Source organism: Columba livia, chromosome 7 (genome assembly GCF_036013475.1).
Source record: "Columba livia isolate bColLiv1 breed racing homer chromosome 7, bColLiv1.pat.W.v2, whole genome shotgun sequence".
Classification (NCBI taxonomy): domain Eukaryota; kingdom Metazoa; phylum Chordata; class Aves; order Columbiformes; family Columbidae; genus Columba; species Columba livia.
Genome location: NC_088608.1, coordinates 6,637,014 through 6,658,607, shown reverse-complemented (window position 1 = coordinate 6,658,607; position 21,594 = coordinate 6,637,014). Strand labels below are relative to the sequence as shown.

General features: G+C 41.1%; 1 protein-coding gene across 4 annotated transcripts in view; it reads left to right on the top strand.

The window, feature by feature from the left end:
- THSD7B (thrombospondin type 1 domain containing 7B) overlaps positions 1 to 21,594 on the top strand; it is a 318,202-nt gene that overhangs the window by 110,990 nt on the left and 185,618 nt on the right. For all 4 annotated transcript variants that reach the window (XM_065070332.1, XM_065070334.1, XM_065070331.1 and 1 more), the window contains exons 5-6: positions 6,884 to 7,135; positions 14,220 to 14,389. In XM_065070332.1, coding sequence (XP_064926404.1) covers positions 6,884 to 7,135; positions 14,220 to 14,389 — 422 coding nt within the window. The remainder of the gene's footprint in view (positions 1 to 6,883; positions 7,136 to 14,219; positions 14,390 to 21,594) is intronic.

The following is a 21,594-nucleotide window of genomic DNA, read 5'->3' as shown; positions in this document are numbered from 1 at the left end:
GAATTGACCCGATCTTGCAGATGTCGCTTTACAAGACTGAAGATATTTTGTCTCCTGATAAAGAAGAGTAAATGCATTTGCATAACCCTGTAGCTGGGTTTGGCAGGCAGCCAGGCCTCTGCTGTAAAACTGGGAAGTAGCGCCTTATTTCTGATTTTTTCATTTTCCTGGCTGACGTTTCTTATTTTGGAGTAAGTACCGATGTAAGATACGAATTAAATTTCTGGAAAAAAGAGGCAAGAGAGAGGAATATCCCCAGACGGGCTTCAATGGTGGGGCCTTGCTGCCACGCTTCTCCCGCCACCGCCACTTGAAGGCCGTGTGAGGAGAGGAACCATGTGCTCATCTTGCCTCCTCGTTTATAAAGGGATGGCAAGGACGCCTAATTTATTACCAGAGTTGTTTAATTTACTGGTGTATAATCTCAGGGCCGTGGAGCAGCTGGTGAGCAGCAGACATTGCTTGCACTGATGGGAGGGGATGTTGGGCACCATCTTTTGCCAAAAATTGGATTTTGGTGCGCTTGGGTGCAGTCTGTTTTGTAAAGACTAAAAGATTGAATGCATTCACTTCTTACAGATGCTGGATTACTGGCAGGATGTTCATTTTGGCCTCTACACTAACGAGTTTGCGATTGATGGGAATGGCAGGTGGGGCGTCCTTTCTCTTGTGAAATGGGGAGAAGCAGCGGGAAATGTGCCTGATATTTGTTTCCAGTTTTTCACTGGTGCTTGAGTTCTGCTGTGGAACCCTGACAAAAGGATCCTCTGGTTTTACAGTGACCCTGCAGAATTGTTTGCATTATAAGGGAAATATTTTTTAATGTAAATAATTGGTCCTATGAGGAACTGTGTGTCTGTACCAGACTTAAATGTGCAAGCGAAAATGCCAGCGATATTTGAAGGTGAAAATAGTAAACAGAAATTACTTAGAGAGGAGTTCAAGCATGTGGAAGATTGGACGTGTTCTCTCAGGGAGATGGAGCTGGGGAATCTTTTTGATGAAATATTTTTCGGTTTTGAGGTTCTACATTTGTCAAAGTAAAAGGAAAAGGGAGAAAGGAAGAGGAAAGGGAGGGACAGGCCTTTCTGAAAACACTTGAAGACAATTGTACAGCAGAACATCAATAGACCTTGAGACGGCTTCCTTTCTGCTCAGAAACAATTTTGGTGTAGAAACTTCATCATATTTGTGATAATAGAAGGAATAGCATCAATATAGAATGATTTTATGGATCTGATTTGAAGCTTTTAAAGACTTGTAAAAAGCTGGATTTTTTTTGTCATTCTGTTTCAGTTTCAGATAGTACTCAGATTTCACTCTATTTCATGAAAAAGTTTTGATTTTGCTTAAAATCCATATCCAGTAACAAATCCAAACATAAGCATTTCTATACATAAAAAAGAAAAACAAACCTCTGAAGAAGTTGCCAGATCTCTGTCTGCTAGAACTTCTCCTTTTGTTTTTCTGTCGTGTTATAGTTATTAAAAATCTATTGAATAGTGAGACAAAGGCACTCGTATTCCTTTTTTTTTTAGACAAAAATTATTTAGGTTAGACATTAAATTGTAGTTTAGTGGCATGAGTGCCCATAGCTATGTGCTGAAATCCTAAATAAATTTAACCTGATTTTCTAACCTGATGAGCGTGCTTACTAAGTATACTGAGAATTCAAAGTCAGGAGCAAACACTTTCAGGCTTTGTTTTTTAATTACTATTATTATTTGGATTAGGAGTCTTTTTAGGTACATAATTCTTAAACTCTTCATTCTACATGTAAGATGACAACAATGATACGATAGAGTTGGATTTGGGTTTCTGTTTACTTTCCCTTTGTAAGTGAAAATTCAGGTCGAGCTCAGTCAAGGGATAACCCATCCATCAAGGCTGAGGTAGAGCAGCATTCAGCTCTTCTGTTTGCCTCTGTAATTTGAATTTCCATTATCCGTTTCCTAGTGGATTGCACTTGGCCACTGTGCTGTTGTATGTTTTTAGAAAAAATTATTTGCAGTTTCTAGTGTTGACATTCTCCTGTTTTCTGGATGAATATAGAAGTTTGCAGTAATGCTATGCTGTAATATGCTATTTGATGGCTATGACTGTGATCTGGAAGAGGAGATGTGTGTTCAGCGAATACAGGAATCAAGCCTTGGTGCTCAGGCTTGAAAACAAATCCCTCAGCTGTTGGACAAGAAGGAGATTTTATTTTTGTGTGTGGGTTTTTTTAGTTTTGTCTCTCATTTATTTTACTTTTATAGAAAATACAGATGAACAGTGATTTCCATAAGAGTAACACTTTTAGAAAGAGAAGATCTGGTGCATTAAGTTTTGGAGACACCAAAATGTAGACATCCTTGGCATTAAATCCCTGTATTTATTTTGCTCATAGGACTCCTAGCTCCCTCTCCCTTTGGTCGGCTGTATGGGAGGCAAATGTTCCTCATCTTCCTCTCCATCCTGGTGCAGAAGGGGCTGGTGTTCCTGCTGCCCAAGAAGCCTCCGCTGCACAGGATGAATATACGGTATTGCCAGTATCCAAAATAGCCCTGGCAGCCCTCGAGGGCTGTAAAATCCGTTATGAATCCTTGAAAATATGCCTGTTAGCACCGATTGCCAGTTTCCGAAGGGGAAAAAGTGTTTGGATGCTGTTAGAAACATGGCAAGACTGTATCCATCATTAGACTTTAATATTACTAGGTAGTGTTGATTCCAGCAGCCTGTAAGGTTGGGTCATTGATAACAGTGTAGGAGACGACTTTAGAAAAAGGGAAAAAGTGAAAATGTGTTGTTGCTGGTGTAGCTTATCTCGCTTCAGGATTTTCTTGCATTGCACAGCGTGGATTCGAGCATGTGTTCCCTGGGCAGCTTTGGCACTTCTCAGGCTGCTGCAGCGGTGCCGTGTCCTCCTGGTGATGCCGTCCGTACCAGCAGCCTACGCTTGGTGAAATCCTCGTCATGTGTCTGAAATTCTTTTGGAGATTCTTTCAGCGTAAGAGATTCAACAATAACTACCTGTCCTCTAAGAAGAAAATGCATCCACCTTTTATTTTAAACCCTGAGAAATGGAAAAGAAAATCAGGGATCTTTTCTGTGCTGTGCCCAACCCGCTCTCATGATGCACTTCTCCCTGATGGTATTGCTCCTTTTTCTTGCCGATTAGACGTATTTCCACTCGTTTCCTGGCAGTGGATGTGATGGCTATGTAACTGTACAGCATGTAGCATGGATGTAACTGAGCTGTTGGAAAATTTACTACTTTTTTGGTGAGTTCCTTTTTATCCAGAACAGAAAGGTGATGTGGTTCAGCTTGGAGCTCCACAATTCCTGTATCTCATCGTGGAGAGTGTGGCTGGCGATGGAGAAGAGCAGCTCTGCTCCATTGGCAGCAGCCTGAAGTTACTCTGTCACAGTAGGAGCTGGACATGGGGCAGCTTTTCTTCCACTTCTTGTTTTTCTGCTTGTAGCTCTAGGACTATGTAAGTAAAAGAGGCATGAGTAGGTTTCTTTTGGTTTAGTGTGGGTTATTGGTTTTTTTTTGAGTCTGCTAGCTAACTAGCTGATCCATCTTATACCGCAGGCAACGTAATATAGGTTGTGAAACAATTCCTGTAGTTTTACACTGTCAGTCCAAGCATGTAACATAGGAAAAATGCATCAATCACATAAATACCCTGCTAAGTCAAAGTGATGTGATTGACTCCTAAGAGGAGTATTTAAACTGATGCGAGAATACATGGAAAGTCAGTTTAAAACCAGGGTTTGTGTAGTATCTCCCGTCCCCAGACCTCCTTCCTCTCCCTGCTGGTTCACTTGCAGCCGCAGCAGCTCAAACGCACGTCTGGTTTGCAGCCTCAGATCAGTGTGTGTCTTGTATGTCTGGGCTTTATCTGTATTAGATTGTCCTAAATACATCTGCGACATGAAAGACTCTGTCTGGATTTCATGCAAAAGCGTGTTTTTACATTTGTCTTTGTGTTGCTCAGTGTCACAATTAATTCGACTCTGATGCTCTGAATGAGTAGGTACAAGTTAATTACGTTTGCTTTCTGTTAGGCGACTGCATGTAATTCTCCCTCAAAAACATCTATGCGAGCAGAAGGGTGGAAATTACCAGCTCTGCTTCTCATTCACCTTAAGGTCAACAAAGTTATCTCTTTCGCCTTATGCAGTAGGAACAGTGGAGAAATTTTCAGGGAAAGAAACAGCTATTCCGTCCTTGCATACTTGAAAGGCTTCTGCAAATAACAAGGGAGATTGGAGGGCAGCAATATCTGTTGTGGCCAGAGTGTTGGCATAGCTTTGAATCCATTAAGAGAGCTATGGTAGGTGTTGTCTCACTGAGAACTGGGTCTAGCAATATTAATTTTAAAGACGACCCCAAACCGGATTTTTAAAGGCTTTGTTTTGTTTGGTATTTCGGTAAAGATCAGGCCAGACTTAAGCCTCCTTTGCAGTGGTGCAAACCCAAAAATGGGTTTTTGTACTGGTGTCTGAAGTCTTGCTCACTCTTCATCATGTGAGATTGGTTACTCTCTGTGCTGCATTCTTAGACAAACTCTAGTGTTCTTGCACAATCAGTTAGGATGGTGATTTGTATGTGCTGCTATTTTATCTACTAAAAATCAGCAATTCTTGTTAATATTGTGGCAAGGGTGGCTCATCTGATAACTGTTGAACAAGTATTAAAAGGGAAATAAAGTTACCATTCATGTGACCTAACCAAATGTTCCAAACAAGACTCACAATACCGGGGCTAGTAAGTACAGATATGATGATTATTACTTTAGTTCAGTATTATTGATACATTGTACCAGACACAGCTTTGCAATCAGTTGCATTTGACATATAATAGAGAATGAGAAATCTTTTTGAGTTTTAAGCAAGAATAATTTTATTTCGAGGGGGCTATATCACAAGCTGTTTCTACTTTATAAATCTGTTAAATTCAGTACATTCATAGTCACGGCACCTGTGAGATTGAGTTTTCTTCTAGGTGAAGAAGCTAAGGCAAAAAGTTGTTACACTTTTTTTAGTTTGAAGTATAAAATTAAGCCACTAAATGCTGTATTTTGCTGGTACTTGAGGGTCTAGTCAAACTTGATCAGTGGGAATATTCCTATTGACCTTTGTGAAAACAGGACCAATTTCTAGACTGGAGGAGAAGTGAGTAAGTGTTCTTTATCTTCTCTGCTCCCCCTATGAGACTGTCCTGCAATCCTGAAATGATTGCCCTGATCTATTTTATTTAGAGAAAGTCAGGTTAGTCAAACTGCTCTGTAAGTAACACCAGGTGAGGTAATGGCTGGTTCCCTGGCAGCAGCTCTGGATTTCACACCTTTTAAGTGTTACATGCATTTACTCCTTACAGTTGGCAAAAGCCTGACCATGAGCAACTGGAGGCTGGAGAAGACAAATTTAGGGAGGGTTCACACTGAGTTCATATATGGTCTTAATTTCAGAGACCAGTTTGCACAATCAGTATGACACCAGATGGAAATTCTTCATTCCTTTTCTCCTGGTGACCCTTTTTTTTTTAATGGGTTTCATCCTTTTTTCTTTGCCCCGTCCCATCCTTTATGGTGCTCCAGTGATGTCTCTGCTCGTAGGTGCCTCAGTACCTTAGGGTATATCCTTTCCCGCGCTGCTACCTCAGCTCTCCAGGGTTTTTGAGAGATGAGGAAGGTTTCTTCTCCGCATTCCACAGTCTTTGATGGTTTGTCAGGTTTGGAAACCCTCTGAATCTTGCTTGACAGCATTTGTTTATGACTGTGAGACTACTTATTTTTACAAAGAGCCGAGTTGCTCTGCAGGACATGCTCACACCTGGATGGATGGTGGGCAGCAAGTCCTGTGCACGGGGTAATGGGAATGGTTCCCGGTGGCAACATTTCTCCTGGGTTTGGCTTTTATTTTCCATCCTGGATAAACTGTAAAATTCTAACTTCACAGGAGCCTTTTCCATCTGCTTTGACTTGAAATAAATGATGTATATTATTTGCAAACTGCTTGGCATGGAAGATTGCACCCAAAATTCCCTGGAAATGCATTACGTGCACTGCGTTACAGCTCCTCTTCCTTTCATTGTGCTGGTGTTGATGCAGATCTGATTTACCCCAAGTGACTGTGGATTTCTTCTAGTCTGAGGCTAGACCCTGACTTACGGTGACCATGAGCCAGCACTGTGCCCTTGTGGCCAGGAAGGCCAATGGCATCCTCGGGTGTATCAGAAGGGGGGTGGTCAGTAGGTTGAGAGAGGTTCTCCTTCCCCTCCACTCTGCCCCAGTGAGACCACATCTGGAATATTGTGTCCAGTTCTGGGCCCCTCAGTTCCAGCAGGACAGGGAACTGCTGGAGAGAGTCCAGCACAGGGCAACAAAGATGCTGAAGGGAGTGGAGCATCTCCCGTGTGAGGAAAGGCTGAGGGAGCTGGGGCTCTGGAGCTGGAGGAGACTGAAGGGTGACCTCATTAACGTTTACAGATATATAAAGGATGAGTGTCAGGAGGATGGAGCCAGGCTCTTCTCGGTGATAAACAATGGTAGGACAAGGGTTAATGGGTTCAAACTGGACCACAAAAGGTTCCACTTAAATCTGAGAAGAAACTTCTTCTCAGCGAGGGTGACAGACACTGGCCCAGGCTGCCCAGGGAGGTTGTGGAGTCTCTGACTCTGGAGGCATTCAAGACCTGCCTGGACACCTTCCTGTGTAGCCTCATCTGGGTGTTCCTGCTCCGGCGGGGGGATTGGACTGGATGAGCTTTTGAGGTCCCTTCCAATCCCTGACATTCTGTGATTCTGTGATTTTGGGCCTTTGGTTTGAAAACAAAGAAGTTTCTTAAGCAAGACCTCCTCAGCTCAGCTGTTTTCCTGTATTCTTATTGCAGCCTCTGCGTGCAAGACCCCGTGCCGTTGACCTTCAGGTCCTGTGTCATCGCTGAAGACTGCGAGACGACGGAGTGGTCCTCATGGAGCCCCTGCTCGCAGACCTGTGGCTGGGGACACCTCTCCCCAGGGTTTCGGAGCCGGCGCCGTGGCGTGCGGAGCGTGGCCGTGGGGGCCGGGAAGCCGTGCCCGGAGCTGGAGGAGAGGGAAGCGTGCAGTGCCGGAGGGAAGGAGCTGCTGCAGCCTTGTCCCAGGTACAGCCGGTGCTTTTAGCCTGCTTTTGCGATGTGAAGAAGCCCCGGTTTGACGCCTGGTGTGTAGAGTCAAGCTTCTCCTCACAGTGCCTGTGTGTGGACCAGGTTGCATGTCATGCTTTCTCTCTGAATCTAAATGATCATTGATTTGATCATTCTTAACTATGATTAGTGGTATTATTTATGGTTAGTAATATTCTTGTAATTGCTATTATTGTTATTGCTATTACAATAATTACACTGAAATAATTTTAAATTACACCCGCTACAGTTTATATTTTAAAAATCAAGAGCAGATATTCTTTTCCTCCAGGTGGGCTTTTGTACTGATTGCTATTTTGGAGAATTTCCTCAGCTGCACAGAGACTGGACAGGTCTCCATGCTTGTGCTTTTATTGGTTTAGAAACTGTAATTTTTACATAAGATTTAGTGATTCCACTTCATCTCCCCATAAAAAAAATTCCAGTCCTCCTTGAGGAAGATGGGAACTGATCAGAGGTGATTGCTTGGACTCAGCTTCCCTACAGGTGTTTCCTGAAGTGGGAAACTTTACAGTCCCTGAGTGCTCACTTGGTTTATGGGAAACTGTTCTGACGGAAGGTCAGGATCTTGCCTTTCTGGTCTTCAAATCCACGCCGTTCTGCTTGGCCAGGCTAGCGCAGGGGGTTGCTAGTTTGCTTGGCAAAGAAAAAGAAAATACTGCTTAATTTTTCATGTGACATGTTCTGAGATTGACTGCAAAATGCTTCAAGATTGATAAAATTTTATATGCATGCAGACAAATCTCCCAGTCTGTGAATACGTTTGTTAAATAGGAGGTCTGCTCAGTGCTCAAGTCATGAGTTTCTGGGGCTTTGCCAGATACTGCCAAAACCTTTGATAAAGTCTTTGCAAGATACATTTCTTAGGAAGGCGTAACCTGTAAAAGTGTCTCTGTATCGCTGAGTTCATTCAAAATCAAATGCTGATCATTTTTATGCACCCTGCTAGCAGAAGAGAGAAAGGATATAAAAAAAATTCTATTGCTTGATTACATCCTACAAAAACGCTCTTACAGAGTGATTTTTTGCTCCTGCCCAAATGCACATCAATTTTAAAGACAATAGATTAACACATTGTCTCGCTGATTTTGTACGGGAGCGTGGGTGCAGGTGACACCTGACGGGGGTTAGACCGGCTGGTGGTTAATCAGAGAGAGAACAGACATGTGTCTGTCCCTAGTTTCTCACTTCTACTTTTTGACATTGCGCTGTATTAAAGTGCAAAGGGTTGTAGGGGCTTGGTGTAGAGCCAGGAGAGCCTGCAACGTGAGAACCTGCATAATACTGATCATTTTCTGGAGGTGTCACTCTTGCTATAGAAAGAAACTTGTCCTTATGGTGTATAGCCATGTTTCATGAGCCTGTGAAATCTTAACTTTCCCCATTCTGCCATACCTGCACTCCTTCAGTGTGAGCTGGGATAAACTGCCTAATAGACTGAGACAGAAAAATAACATTAGATTTACAGACTAATAGAGCCACTGAAAATACTGGGAAAAAAAAAATATGCAAACACACCAGATCAAAACAAACCAACCACCAAAAAAAAACCAACACCAAAACTCTAGTACTTAGTTATTTTAGGGATGTAATAACTCAAAATGCAGGAGGTGGGCTATGACCTACTCACACTATGCAGTGTTGAGGAGAATTTTACAGTAGCACCTGGTTAATAGATTTTGATTTGACCATTCAATACTGCAGAAGCGAGCAGGAGCGAAAAGCTGTAGCGTTGCAGTATGTGCTGTGGGTCTGCTGGGCGTAAGGCTGTGCGGACCAGAATTTTGTATTAACGTACAGAAGTCAAATATTGTTAAGTATGTTATTTAAGCATCAGCAGCTAGTGAAGGGTGTTATCAGTCCGTGTTATCGTTTACAGGATGGTGGTTTGGTGGTGGTGTTTGGGAATTGATGACCAAGATACTGGATGTACCTCAGACTGGAAAGCAGTAGCTCTCAGCCATAGAGGAATGTAGTGTTAATCTTTATGAAACAATGTAAGAAGTCTTTGATGCTCCTCTTCTCCTTATTTGAGTTTGTTCTCTCTACAGTGTAATACCTAGAAAGATTATGTCCTTTTCCCGTTATATATTTGCTACCTCATCTGTGGCTTTTCTGAGGCTTACCATACAGTTATCTTTTCTTTCTTCCCCTTACAAGAAGATGATGAATTTAATGAGATTTCACTATCAGCAATAACCGTCTCTCTCCTTCATTTGTTAGGTCTCAACACAAACTGTTGGTTTGTTCTGACTTGTGTTTGCCTAATCAGATTAGTCTTAGCATATTTTAAGATGAGAGTCCTCTTTACTTTCCCAGTTCCTGGAAATATGCTCTTTGCTGTTTTTTTTGTTGATTTAAGACAAGTAGCCTTTCTTTTAGCTTTGTTCTTCAGGCAAGAATTTTCCAAAGCATGTTCCAGGCAGGGCAAAGAGAACGGGTGAGGACACAGACCAGAAAGAGGGCAAGTATCTGAGCAGAGGAAGGAAGAGGGTTCCGTAGAGGTTGTTTTTTAATGCAGGGACAGCGAGCACCCCATAACTGAATGAAGGCGCATCCACCGACACACAAAAGCAGCAGCTCAAGAGGCAGCACTTGCAGAGCTCTATGCAGCATGGCAAGATGGGTGAAGTTATATTCCAGCCTCCTAAAAGGATCCAGAGGGGGGGAAAAAATAGCATCAACCTCAAAAGGGTCCAGTGTAGCCACTATGAGGCTACAAGTTGGAGGTCCCATCATGGGTACATGGCATTTAGTGCAAATTTTCTGTTAAATGGGAAGTCTTTTTAATTTTATGGCTGAAGTTTACAATAACTTCTTTGATCAATATTTTAAATGCAAGAAAATAAAACAGTTTAACTGCATGTAGGACTCCAGAGCTTTGTGCTTTGTTTTACTTTTGGTTGGTTGTTCTGAAGGGATTAGATTAAGCTCTTAAAAAGCTTAAATACATAGGAGGTGATTCTACTTTATTGTGATATAAATTTGGTTTAGTTCAGTTAAAGTCAGTGGGTATATACAGGTATAAAACTCGTGTAAGCGCTAAGAGCCTAAGTCCTATAGACTAAAGAGACCAAGAGGTTACTATAAATTGGAAAGATATTGAGTGCTTATTTGCTGCATAGCTGTCACTGAGTCATCAGTTTTAAAACAATGTATTATATCATTTTTATCCTTGATGTGTAGCTTTCATGTTCACTGGGAATAGATAGATTTTCCAGAATTATGATTATGTCTTTAAATCTTTCATTTTGGTTGTGGTTGCTATGTTACAAGACAGGGATTTAGAAGAAAAAACCCCTCTTTGCTTTGTTGGAAATTCAAAGCTTTTCAGAAGTTAAATGATGGAAAATGAGAAAGTTTTAAGACCTGATTTTTTCAAAAGGTTTGAGGTTACTGCTGAGATACGGGTGTGATGGTATCACTTTGTAAATGAGGCCCATTATGTGTCCCAATTAAAGATCAAGCATTAGTGCGAAGTAGAAGAGACTTGAAAGGAAATTCAGTGAGCCGTGCTGGTAGGTGGCTGGAGTGACGCTTTGGGAGTTGTAGCAACTCTACTCTTCGGCCCTTTGACCTTCACTGATCTTGAGCACACAACAATGGCCTTGGAACTGCTGGGCAGCTTTATTGCCTCCCCTCAGCTCCATCCATGGCGAAGCTTTGGTTCTGCAGCTCCATGGTGGACGCTTCTCCCGTGACTGCACTTGGGATACACCAAGCGCTTACTTTAATGTTTCTAAAGTAGTAGTTTTTGCTTGCCTGTTTCCTTAAGCAGACTGATTTAACTCTCTGAATTCTGGAGGTCCTCATTTGGGACATGATCTAGCCAGCCCTCTAGCCATTGGCAATGGGGTCTGTCAGCCTTTGGAAGTAACTAGACCTCCTCTTACACAAACATTATTATCAAAAACTGTAACAAACCTATTAGGAAACCAAAGGGGAAGGCTGAGATTTTTTTTAGCTATAGAAATACGTCTGTAGATAAGCATGGGTCACAGCTAGGACTGTAATTATGTTGAATTTGTGTCAATCTAACTAGATATTTGTAGGAGTTAAAATGAGATGTTAAATCTATTGGCATTTGAAATTGTTGTCAGCAGCAGGTTTTGGCATAGGTATCTTAAGAGTACACTGGAGCTGACGAACTTTGATCCAAACGTATAATGTTCCTTCCAACTGCTGAATTATCACACTCACTACCTTTTGGGAACAGAGAACAAGGCGGCTGGGTGGCATGGACCCCTTTAACGCTGGTACGGTGAATCTCTGGTATGGTCTGCTCTAGCAACAGAACATCCAAAGTGGCTTTGGTCATCTTTATTCAGTTGGAGAAATCACAATTGTGTGGTACAACCACTGTGGATATTGTTAATAATGCAAATATTGGCTTGAGGCTGCCAAAGCAACAAAAAAACCCTCAGGTGTTTGCCAGCCAGTTGTCTCTCTATGGCTATTAACAAGCTTCTGATTAAATTTAAGTAGAGATTATACAGTTAGTTTCTCTTCTTTAAGTAATGCTAATTCTCCTTGTCTTTAGTGTAGACCATAGATGGGCAAACTAATACCCAGTATCGGCCGCGCTGCTTAAAACCCCGCAGAGAGTCTGGCTCGAAGCTGCTGGCGGTCACGGCGTCCACTGGAAAGGTCTCACGTGAGGTTTCCCGCTCGGTGGGACAGCAATCCCTTGGATACGCTCCTGCTGCAGCGGGCTTGTTAATGGCTGTGAAAATGTGCACTTTCAAACAACTAATGCTCAGGGGTCAGGGTTTGTTACCAGAAAACTCTGGACAGCTGAGAGCACGTCCAGCTGGGAAAGAGCAAAATGGGCTGATGGCTTTAAGCTGCTCACAGACGCTGGCCGGAGCACCCGAGAGCTGCTCGTTAAAGACTGATCTGCCACATAGCACAGTATCCACTTTACATATCTAAAGTGATTTTTTTTTTTTTAAAGATTCAGGGACTGATGAAATTTAATTATCTCTGAGCTCAGATTTAGTTATTTTGCATAATTTTAATCACCGCTAGCCCAGTTTTCATAGGTGTTAACTCCCACAGCTCACGCTGAATAGGAGAAGCAGCTGCTCTCACACCTCTGCAAATGACTCTTTAGGATCCAGAGGTCATGGCTGACTACCTAAGCCAGATACTGACGATGACTTTTTCTTTAGCCGTTTATTCTTTTAAGAAATACTTCCCTAAACCGACTGTTTCCGTGGCTACAGAAAGGTGTGTGTGTGTTCTATATTTAAGCTTCTAGTTTTGAAAGTGTATACCTGAAGAGCACAATGTCCTGAAGTGGTGAGGAGGAGGAATGCTCTTCACCTGATGTTTGATGAAGAGCAATTTTCATTGCCTTTATTATAAGAGCAAGGCTGCATTTAACACTGCAGGGCCAAGAAATGCAATTAGGAATTGCCAGAATGAAGTACTAGAAGAAAAAATTCATGGCTGTGCTTTATATGTTGTGTGAGTACAGGTATTTCATGCTTGTCATGTGAAAGGTGTGTTCTTTATTGTTTTCTCTGTTGGTAATAAACCCTGTGAGTGAATCCACATTTGCACATGATACTGTATATTATTTAAGAGAGCACGACAGCTCACCTGAAAAGTACCCGTAAATTAAAGGTAATTGGCAGTACTCACAAACATTTCCCACAAGCACGTTACAAAATTCATAAGTGCTTTGTGGCTAGAAATCATTCTTATGCACATATTTACAATGTAAGAAGTTAAGAGGACATTGATGTGTGCTCAGGCAAGGTAACGTATTTATTTGCCATATAATTTTGAGATGCATATTTCTGTGCCACAGCTGTAGTCAGGAGCAGGTACTTGCTATGGAGAATACGCAGAATTACAATGTGGAAGTGTTTTCTGCTGAGGTGCCCCATTGCTTTTGAGCAGACAGTGATCAGTCGGCAGGTTAACAAACGTAAGTAGCTTTAACAACCGTGAATCTGCCCTAAGAGGAGAGAGCGTTTATCTTGAGGGTAAAAGAAGGAAATTACTTTACATCGTTTACATTACACAAAACTAACCAAAATTGTATGGAAAAAGTAAACTATGAAATTGAGAGGAGCAAAGGAATAAAGCAGCAGAAGTTTGAACAGATTGGTTATAAAAGCAATGTTGCCTAAGGTTTGTGTTCGGGATGCTGGAGTAAGACTTCCATTTCTTACTTACTGCACTGATACTATGACCTGTGAATCAAAATGAATTATGCCTGTGAAAACTGTTGAATTAGAAACATGCTCTGCATTTTCAGACATTATGGGCAAGTAATATTTGCTTTGCGCTGATACACAGTACCATTTTCCCTATAGTTTTAAGAACTTCCCGGCATCTAAGCTGGTTCATACCAATGACTACTGTCTGTGCAGCATTCCCATATCTGTGTTATCCTTCCCTGAAAATCATTAATGCTCTGTAGGTGTGAAGCGAATATACAATGAAAATATTTTTATCTATAGCTTGCTTTGTATCACAGCTTCTGGAAACCAAAATGAGAGAACTCAGTTACTTCAGCCAGTCCCTTGTAGGAGTCGGTAGCACCCTGGGCGTTTATAAAGCTGTCACCTGGAGAAGAGCTGCCCAGTGCTTGGAGCTCTGGTGATGTATGTGGGGCTTTAGCTATTAAGTGCATTTCAGAGTGAGGTGTTCAGCTCTTGGCAGAGAGAGGCGGTTTAGTGGTTTGAGCCACATGTTTGAAAACTAGTTTTTGCACTTAATCGAACCTCTTAATCTTCATTCCCTCTTTGCACCCGGCACAAAGGGTTTGTCAGGATGATTTAGTGTTTCGGAATGCTTCGGAGATTAGTGCTGGGTGAAAAATTTTACACAAGTACTCCAGACAAATAACAAATACTTAACCTTTGTAAATTTAACATTCAAAACGTTTCAGAACATATTCCCTGTTTTGAACTGGGAAGCGATGCTATAAAGATGAAACCAATTGTATTTTGTCATCTAATCAAGTACCACTCTCTCACTCATAGTCTTTTCAAAAACTTGCTTTACCTGGTCTCTTTTGTTTCCAAAGGTTTGCCTGGAGAACTTCTGAATGGAAAGCTTGCCAGGTGTCTCTCCTCCTTGACCAGCAGGACCCTCGCCATCACACGCATGTTGGCCTTTGTGGAGGTGGTGTTCAAATCCGGGAGGTCTACTGCGCCCAAATCACCGTAGAATTCGGGATGCACCGGCTGAAGGAAGGTTTGTGTAGGGTCTTTCTGAATTGGTTGGCCGAAGGAGATCTGCGTAAAAGAAATGTAGGAGTCATCAGTAGGCTTTGCTAGCAATGCCCTCATGGTAGCCGTGCTTACACAGGGAGGTGTTAGCATGGCAGGGGCAGGAGATCATGGTCCTCAGGGCCCTGAGGACCTGCCAGGAGCCACAAGCTTCTGCGGTGAACTGCTGTCAGTTCTGTAGGTGTGCTTGTATGGCAGGATTTCAAGGGATAAAGGAGATAAATTTTGCTTGGAGTTGAGTTTTCTTCTTTCGTATGTAAGGTAGTCCAGCCCCTTGGTAGCTGAATCCATTTATCTGTGGTTTTGGTCCTGGTTTAGAGTATAAAAAAGATGTCACACTCCATTCCTGATATGGCTCTAGCCTCTGCTGCAGATTGATACACAATCTTTCTTGTGATTTGAAGGGGAAAGCAAAAATAATATTGTCACAACTTATGAGCAGACAGACAGTTTTTGGACTGGAAGTGAGTTATTTTTCTTTTATAGGAATAATGAGTAGATACAGATACATGATGAATAATTCATCTTAGGCTGTTTTATTTACTCTGTGTAGTGCTCTTGCAGAATATGTTTTTGAGCAGAGATGTAAGATAATAAGAACACAATATCATATCTTAGATTTATTTACTTACAGAGGCAAAGCTAATGTTTCCTGGACACCCGGTGTGTCCTGGCATCCCACACAGACTATGAGATTACAGAAAACTAGGCCCTTTTTAATTTTTACTGAGTCCATGTATAGTTTCTGCTTCACCTCTCCCAAACATCTGGCACTACCTTGCTCTCCCGACACAACCCCCGCTCTGTTGTTCTGCACAAATATGTGATGCATATGACTTTCGAAGTAAGAAAAGTGCTGTTGATGGGAGGTGTGTAGTATTTCTGGACAGTCTTAATCCTTCTGACCACTTCTGTGGTCCATGCAGCCGTTGTACAGCAAGTTGGGGAGCAGCAAGCTGTAGCTGACTTCATTCACACTTCTTTATTCTTTTTCAGTGTTGCGAATTACTCAAGAAGGTTAGAGGAGTGCATTCGAAACCCTTATGCTAGCAGAATTTGTAACAGAATTGGTGCTATACATTCACTGTGTGATCTCTTGCAGGTTTTCTGTTGTTCAAAATTCTTAAAAATTACAAGCCCTTCCTCCCTCAACAAAAAGAAAGCACTGGGATACCTCTTCCTTGTTTTCATGCTTCTAACTCTGCAGTTTTTTAAATGAAGGAATTTTCATATAGGCAACTAAAACCCCAAATGTTTAGAGCAGTTGTGCAAGGTATAAATTATTAGTGCTGTTCCCAGGCAGTAATGCAGATTTGCAGTTGTCCTTAGAAAGTGAGAACTCCATCTACAGATGTCCATGTAGTCACATGCAGATATAAAGAGGGAAAGATTTCCCTGTTATCCCTCCTTATCCAGTAACATTCAGTGTGTCTCATTTACTAGCTCATCAATTTTTGTTCTTTGAATAAATAAGGAATGACATCTTTTCTGGCCTCACTTCTGGCAATCTGAACTGATAAAATACTTTTATTCATCACTAGGGCATCTGGTATTTTTTTCGACGATGGGGAGAAGGTAGGGAAGTTAATCCTTCTATGTATAAGCAATCCTAATTGCTGCCATCAAAAGTACAGTAGTTTTTCTGTCTTCACCTCTCGAGTGTCTTTAAAGGGATCATTCAGGAATGAAATAAGCGAGTCTAATAGGATATGACCATCCATCACAGTTGTTATTCTTCTGGTTCCTTCCAACGAGAATTTGGACCTAGGCCCAATGACATACGTGAAGGAAGATTTTGTCCTGTGGTCCCTCCAGCAGCATTCTTGGATGAAATATGTTGAATCCTAGTTGGAGACAGGTACCATCTGTGATGTATTTACACATATTGCTCAAATCTATTTTATCCCCCAAGGATATCTCTCCCATTTTTCATTTGCTCAGTCTTCCCATCTATTTCTTCTTTTATTAAAATGTGTATATTTAGAAAGGGAGCCCCTGTTTTCCTGAGTCCCTATATATCAGTTATTCAGAAGGTTAAGTCTGCTGAAATCTTTCTATATTTTGATTTTAAAGTTCCAGCTTGAAGAAACAGAAAACTTTCACTCAGGTATTACTTTCCAAAACACATAGGTAAGATTTCATATCTTTTTCACATAAGAGGTGACCTAGCTAAGAATCCCTGTCTTGATCCAAGTTATATATATTTTTTTTTTAGACCTTAAGGAGGAAGTTCATACCTTTAACATGGGTGATGAGTATTTGGAAGCAGGTGGTATTCTGATCCTTGAAGTCCTTTGTGATATTCTTGCACTCTGATACTCTTACATCTAGATGAAGCTGTCAGGGAACATTTGGTAAATGTGTAAAGTGTTGTGTCATTCAGGTATCTGTACTTCTATATATGTAGCCAAACCACTGTATAGACACCCAAGTTTAGAGACTGTGCTATTTTTAACATAAGCTATTCTGTCCTAGGAATCTACATCTCTACTCAGTGGTGAGGCTTTTACTAATTTAGACTGAACTTTAACATAATTAGCGTTAAATAGATCCTTGTGTTTTTCCTTTAAGCGTCTCATTGAATTTTAATACATTTAAATTTATAACGCTTAATTTTCACAGAGAGGTGGTCATCTAATACTTCAAGTTTGTCATTATTCTTTTGATATCCATAGATGGAAGCAGCAAATCTACATGTTTGAAATTATGTTGCTTTTAAGGAGGAGACAAATTTTGCACAATAGCATAGAATGTGCAAGTGAGCTATTAGTGCCCATCTGCCCTTTCTGCCCTTCATCTCTGAATGCTCCTTGATCCCTGTTCCAGACATCCCGTGTCTGGAACAAACTGTAGACATGGTGGTGGTTACCTGTCTTCATACCTCTTTTTTATTGTAAATCTGTTCACTTATTTAGAAACTCTCTTAAATAAAGCAGAAATGCAGATCCTCAATTTATTTTCAAAGCCAGACACTGCTAACATGGGACACATGTATTTTCTTCTCACTTGGAAGTGGGTTTTTCTGGATTGAGAGAAGATTTTTGTGACTGTTGATTTTATAAAATATTATTTGAAATGTGTTTTCCCACAATAAATTTTAATTAATCTGAGCAAACATTGCTCACTAACAACCCCCAGTGTACCAAGAAAAAAGACATTTGGTAAAAGTATGGAAGAACATTGTGTGATGATCAGTTTATGAAATCTCTCTTCTTGTTTGGCAGTACAAGTGTCCTCTCAGTCACAATTAATAAGTCCAATAATATGGCAATTAAATTCCTTGTAGAGTCTAGGAATGGTATCTGTGTTTATGTTCAAACAATTAATAAATGATGTTTCTACATTTAATCTTCTTCCTTTTTACCTTCTCTCCTAAAGGTCAGGGAGTGTCCTTTTGTTTTCTAATTAACTTTTGCCTTTCGGATTTATCTAGAGACTGTAACTCTTTATGTGTATTATGGGGATGGCATCCTTTATACAATTCTCCAGAAGCTTCTGCTCTCTTCTCTGAACCAGTTCCCTACTGTCCTCAGTGACTGGGAATTGCTGTTCTCTCCCTATTTTCTGTAGCTTTCTAACTAGGGATCTGCCTGCCCTGTCATTCTTCCGGAAAGTTTGTGCCTTATATATCTTGACGTTTTTTCTTTTTTACTCGTTTGAATGAGATCCAATTTACCTCTCGCTTTCAGAGTTTTCTTATAATGTTTTTTGGAGCCTGTCTGCTTAAGTTTTAATTATAGGACTGAAAAGACCTTTGTGAAATGCTGTTCTTCCTTGACTCTTTATTGTTTATCCAGCATAGTTAAACTTAGCTAATAAAATCTATCTCTTATTACCATCTCACCAGCAAGTCATTGCAGTTTCCTATCTTCTTAATCTTGGTTATTTTCCCTCTGAAAATCCATTAAATTCTCATACCTGCACAAGGTTCTAAAGTTTTGTTTACTTTTTTTCCTTAGCGAGTGTCTCCATCATATTTGTCTCTATATGTTTATTTTTATTTGATCCTGTATTTCAGTAGCAGGTATGTGAAACAGTTGTACCTTTGATATTCTTAGAGACCTTTTAGTGTTACCCTGCAAGACAATTTCTTACAGAAGTCTTCATTACTTTTAAACCCCTCTTTCCTTTGAGAGATATTCAACACTCACCTATTAGTAAACATACTTTTTGTCTTACTTAATCCACTGTAGTTCACCAGTCAGTACCCATTTTTCTTTATTTTCAGGATGCAATTCCACCTGATTCACCTTACATCAGACTTCTTATAAACTTGTGTATCACCAGCTGTAGCAGCAAAAACTCTGTTAATCTGTTTACCATTCAAGACTCAGTAAATACTCAAATATCTTTTCAGGTCTAATGGTTCTTTTCTGATCCCTCCCTCTGTGTATTCCCCTATGTATTTTTGTTTCACAAGCCACTTTACTGACAGAATCCCCAAATGGTCTGAAGTGAGAGTTTTCCCCTACGCCTTCATCTATGTCCTATTTATACGGGTCTCAAAATGATATTTTTGTGGTCATTATCCTTTCTTGTTTTCCACAAAGTGTTGAGCTGTCTCCTTACTTCTGATAGACAAAAATGTCTAATCCTTTCTTATCTGATGAGTGAACTTTTCAGACTGTTCTTGATTCCCATACGGGAGATGTTTTGGCACCGCATTTTATTTTCCAGAAATTAGTGCCTCTTTGGAGTTGCATCAAGATGAATTTGAGGACTCCTTTAATTCATATCTTGTGTTCTTCTCTATTTTTTCTCATCCCTTTCTTTCTGCCCTTTTGTCTTTTTTAGCTCTAAAATATGCAGGTTTGCTTTCTTTGCTCTGTACTCTCTGCTTCCTAATGAGGGTACCACATCTTTTCCCCTGCAAATTCTTTGTTCTGGTCTGAATCATGATCTTCCAGCACGTGTCTTCTGGGGGATTAATGTTTCAAATTGGTACATGTGGCAGCTGTTCAATAAACTATGGAAGTATTTGCAGGAAGAGAAAAGCACCAACGAAGAGTCCTGTTGGAAGGTGCCACCGTCTCCTTGGTCTTGTGAGCCACCCGCTCTTTAGCAACAGTAAGTGGTTGTGCAGGTTGTTGTTGTTTGTGGCTGTTCCCATCCTGCGTATTTATTGGGAAGAGACTGTGGTGATGGAGATAAGCTGCCTGTAGGAGTTAGTGTGGGATATGCACTGTTGGAATGGATATGAACCCTGTGTGGAGTACAAGCCCAATATTGAACGCGTGCTGGTTTTTTTCTTTTCAAATTTATGCTGGTGAAGCTGCAGGAATGAGAAGATTGATTTACTCTACGGAAATTAGAATTTAGGGACTTTGATGTTTAAATCCTGTTGTCCTGTTCTGGTTTATGAAATCGAAAAGGAATAGGTTAGAATATATTAGTAATGAGAAAACTTGACTAGGACCATAACGGGGAGAGAACCGATGGTCAGGAGTGGTGTGAAAAAAGCTTTGTTCGACTGGCTCGTGGTCCAGCAACACGAGCATCCAGCCTGGGGCTCAGTTGACCGGAATCATAGAAACCATGTTCTCAGATGGAAGAAATCCCCCCTAAGGATCCCTGTCATGCCAAACTAGTTATTTATCATTGGGATGACCCAACTGGATTGAAAAGATGAGAAATACACCTCTGAAATGTAAAATATATTCAGGCAAGTCTGCATCAGATTTATATTGCTTGGATGCTGAGTTATTGATCTGTAAGCTCACCAAATGCTGGCCAGAATTTACAAGATACAACTCACATAATGGAAAAATAAATATGTAACAGCTGGCTTCTTCGGGGGGAAACCCTTTAGAAGCAAGAGAGGAAATGATGTTATTCAGATTGTTGCGGTGCTTGACAATAGTGTGTAAATGTCTGCTTCAAAAATTTTAGTTTGAATCCATTAGAGAAAAAAAAAACATTTACCCTAATATCTTTTAGAGGTGTAATATTAAGTTCTCTCATGTCTAGAAACTAATTAAAGTAAAATGAAGAGAATAATATATAAAAAGACTTTGACAGTGAAGGAAGCGTGCCTTCTAAAAGGTGCCTTATAAAGAATATGCCCTTTTTGTCAACAAGCTATTTGATATGAACATGAAATATTTATCCCTTTATAAATAATTTTGTTTATATATCTGGCTTTGGTATGCAGTAAATAATATGCTGCCCAGTCAGTTCACATGAGATGCTAGGATTTAGTTCAAGGTTTTATCTTTGAAAGTTAAGATTTTAATTGCATTTGTGTTTTTGTCATTATTTCCTGCCAGTGGAACTGAATTAATTTTATTCAAAAGAGTGACGGTTTGCTCTGAGTAATTTTGTCCTGTTGTCCTGTTGTTATGGGATTGGGGAGCTGCATTGTGTTCAAACAATTATGTTGAGTCAGATGAAAACTAAAAGGATTTGTATGTATGAGGCTACACCACAAACTGGGACACTGGGGAGAGATAACGAAGCCAGTGGTGGCTGGGCTGGTCCTGGAACAGGAGGCATTTGGGATAAATTGAGCTTGTTAACTTGGGCCAGCTCTGCAAGGAGCAGCCCTGCTGCTTTCAGGATCTGAACTGTCGTGGCCATGCCATGAGGGGATAAGTTTAGCGTGTCATTGGCTTCACTTGGGGCCACCTGTGCCACGTCCCGGTATCACAGACACATCCATCGTGGTGCTTTTCTCTTGGTACCAGGATTCCTGCAGTGGTGTGGCATTCATTTCTGCTTCTTGGTGCACCTTCTGTTGAGTGAATGCTAGACTTAGCGACAGGCAAAGTTCAACCTCTTACGAGACATCCGTGAAGTATATCACAGAGTCACAGACTAGTTGGGGTTGAAGGGACCTCTGGAGATCATCCAGTCCAACCCACCTGCTAAAGCAGGTTCACCAGAGCAGATCACACAGGAAGGTGTCCAGGCGGGTTTGAATGTCTCCAGAGAAGGAGACTCCACAGCCTCTTTGGGCAGCCTGTTCCAGGCTCTGGCACCTCACAGGAAAGAAGTTTCTCCTCATATTCAGATGGAACCTCCTGTGCTTCAGTCTATGCCTGTTGCCCCTCATCCTGTCGTTGGGCACCACTGACAGGAGTCTGGTCCATCCTCTTGACACCCATCCTCAAGATATTTATAAACATTGATGAGATCCCCTCTCAGCGTCTCTTCTCCAGGCTGGACAGACCC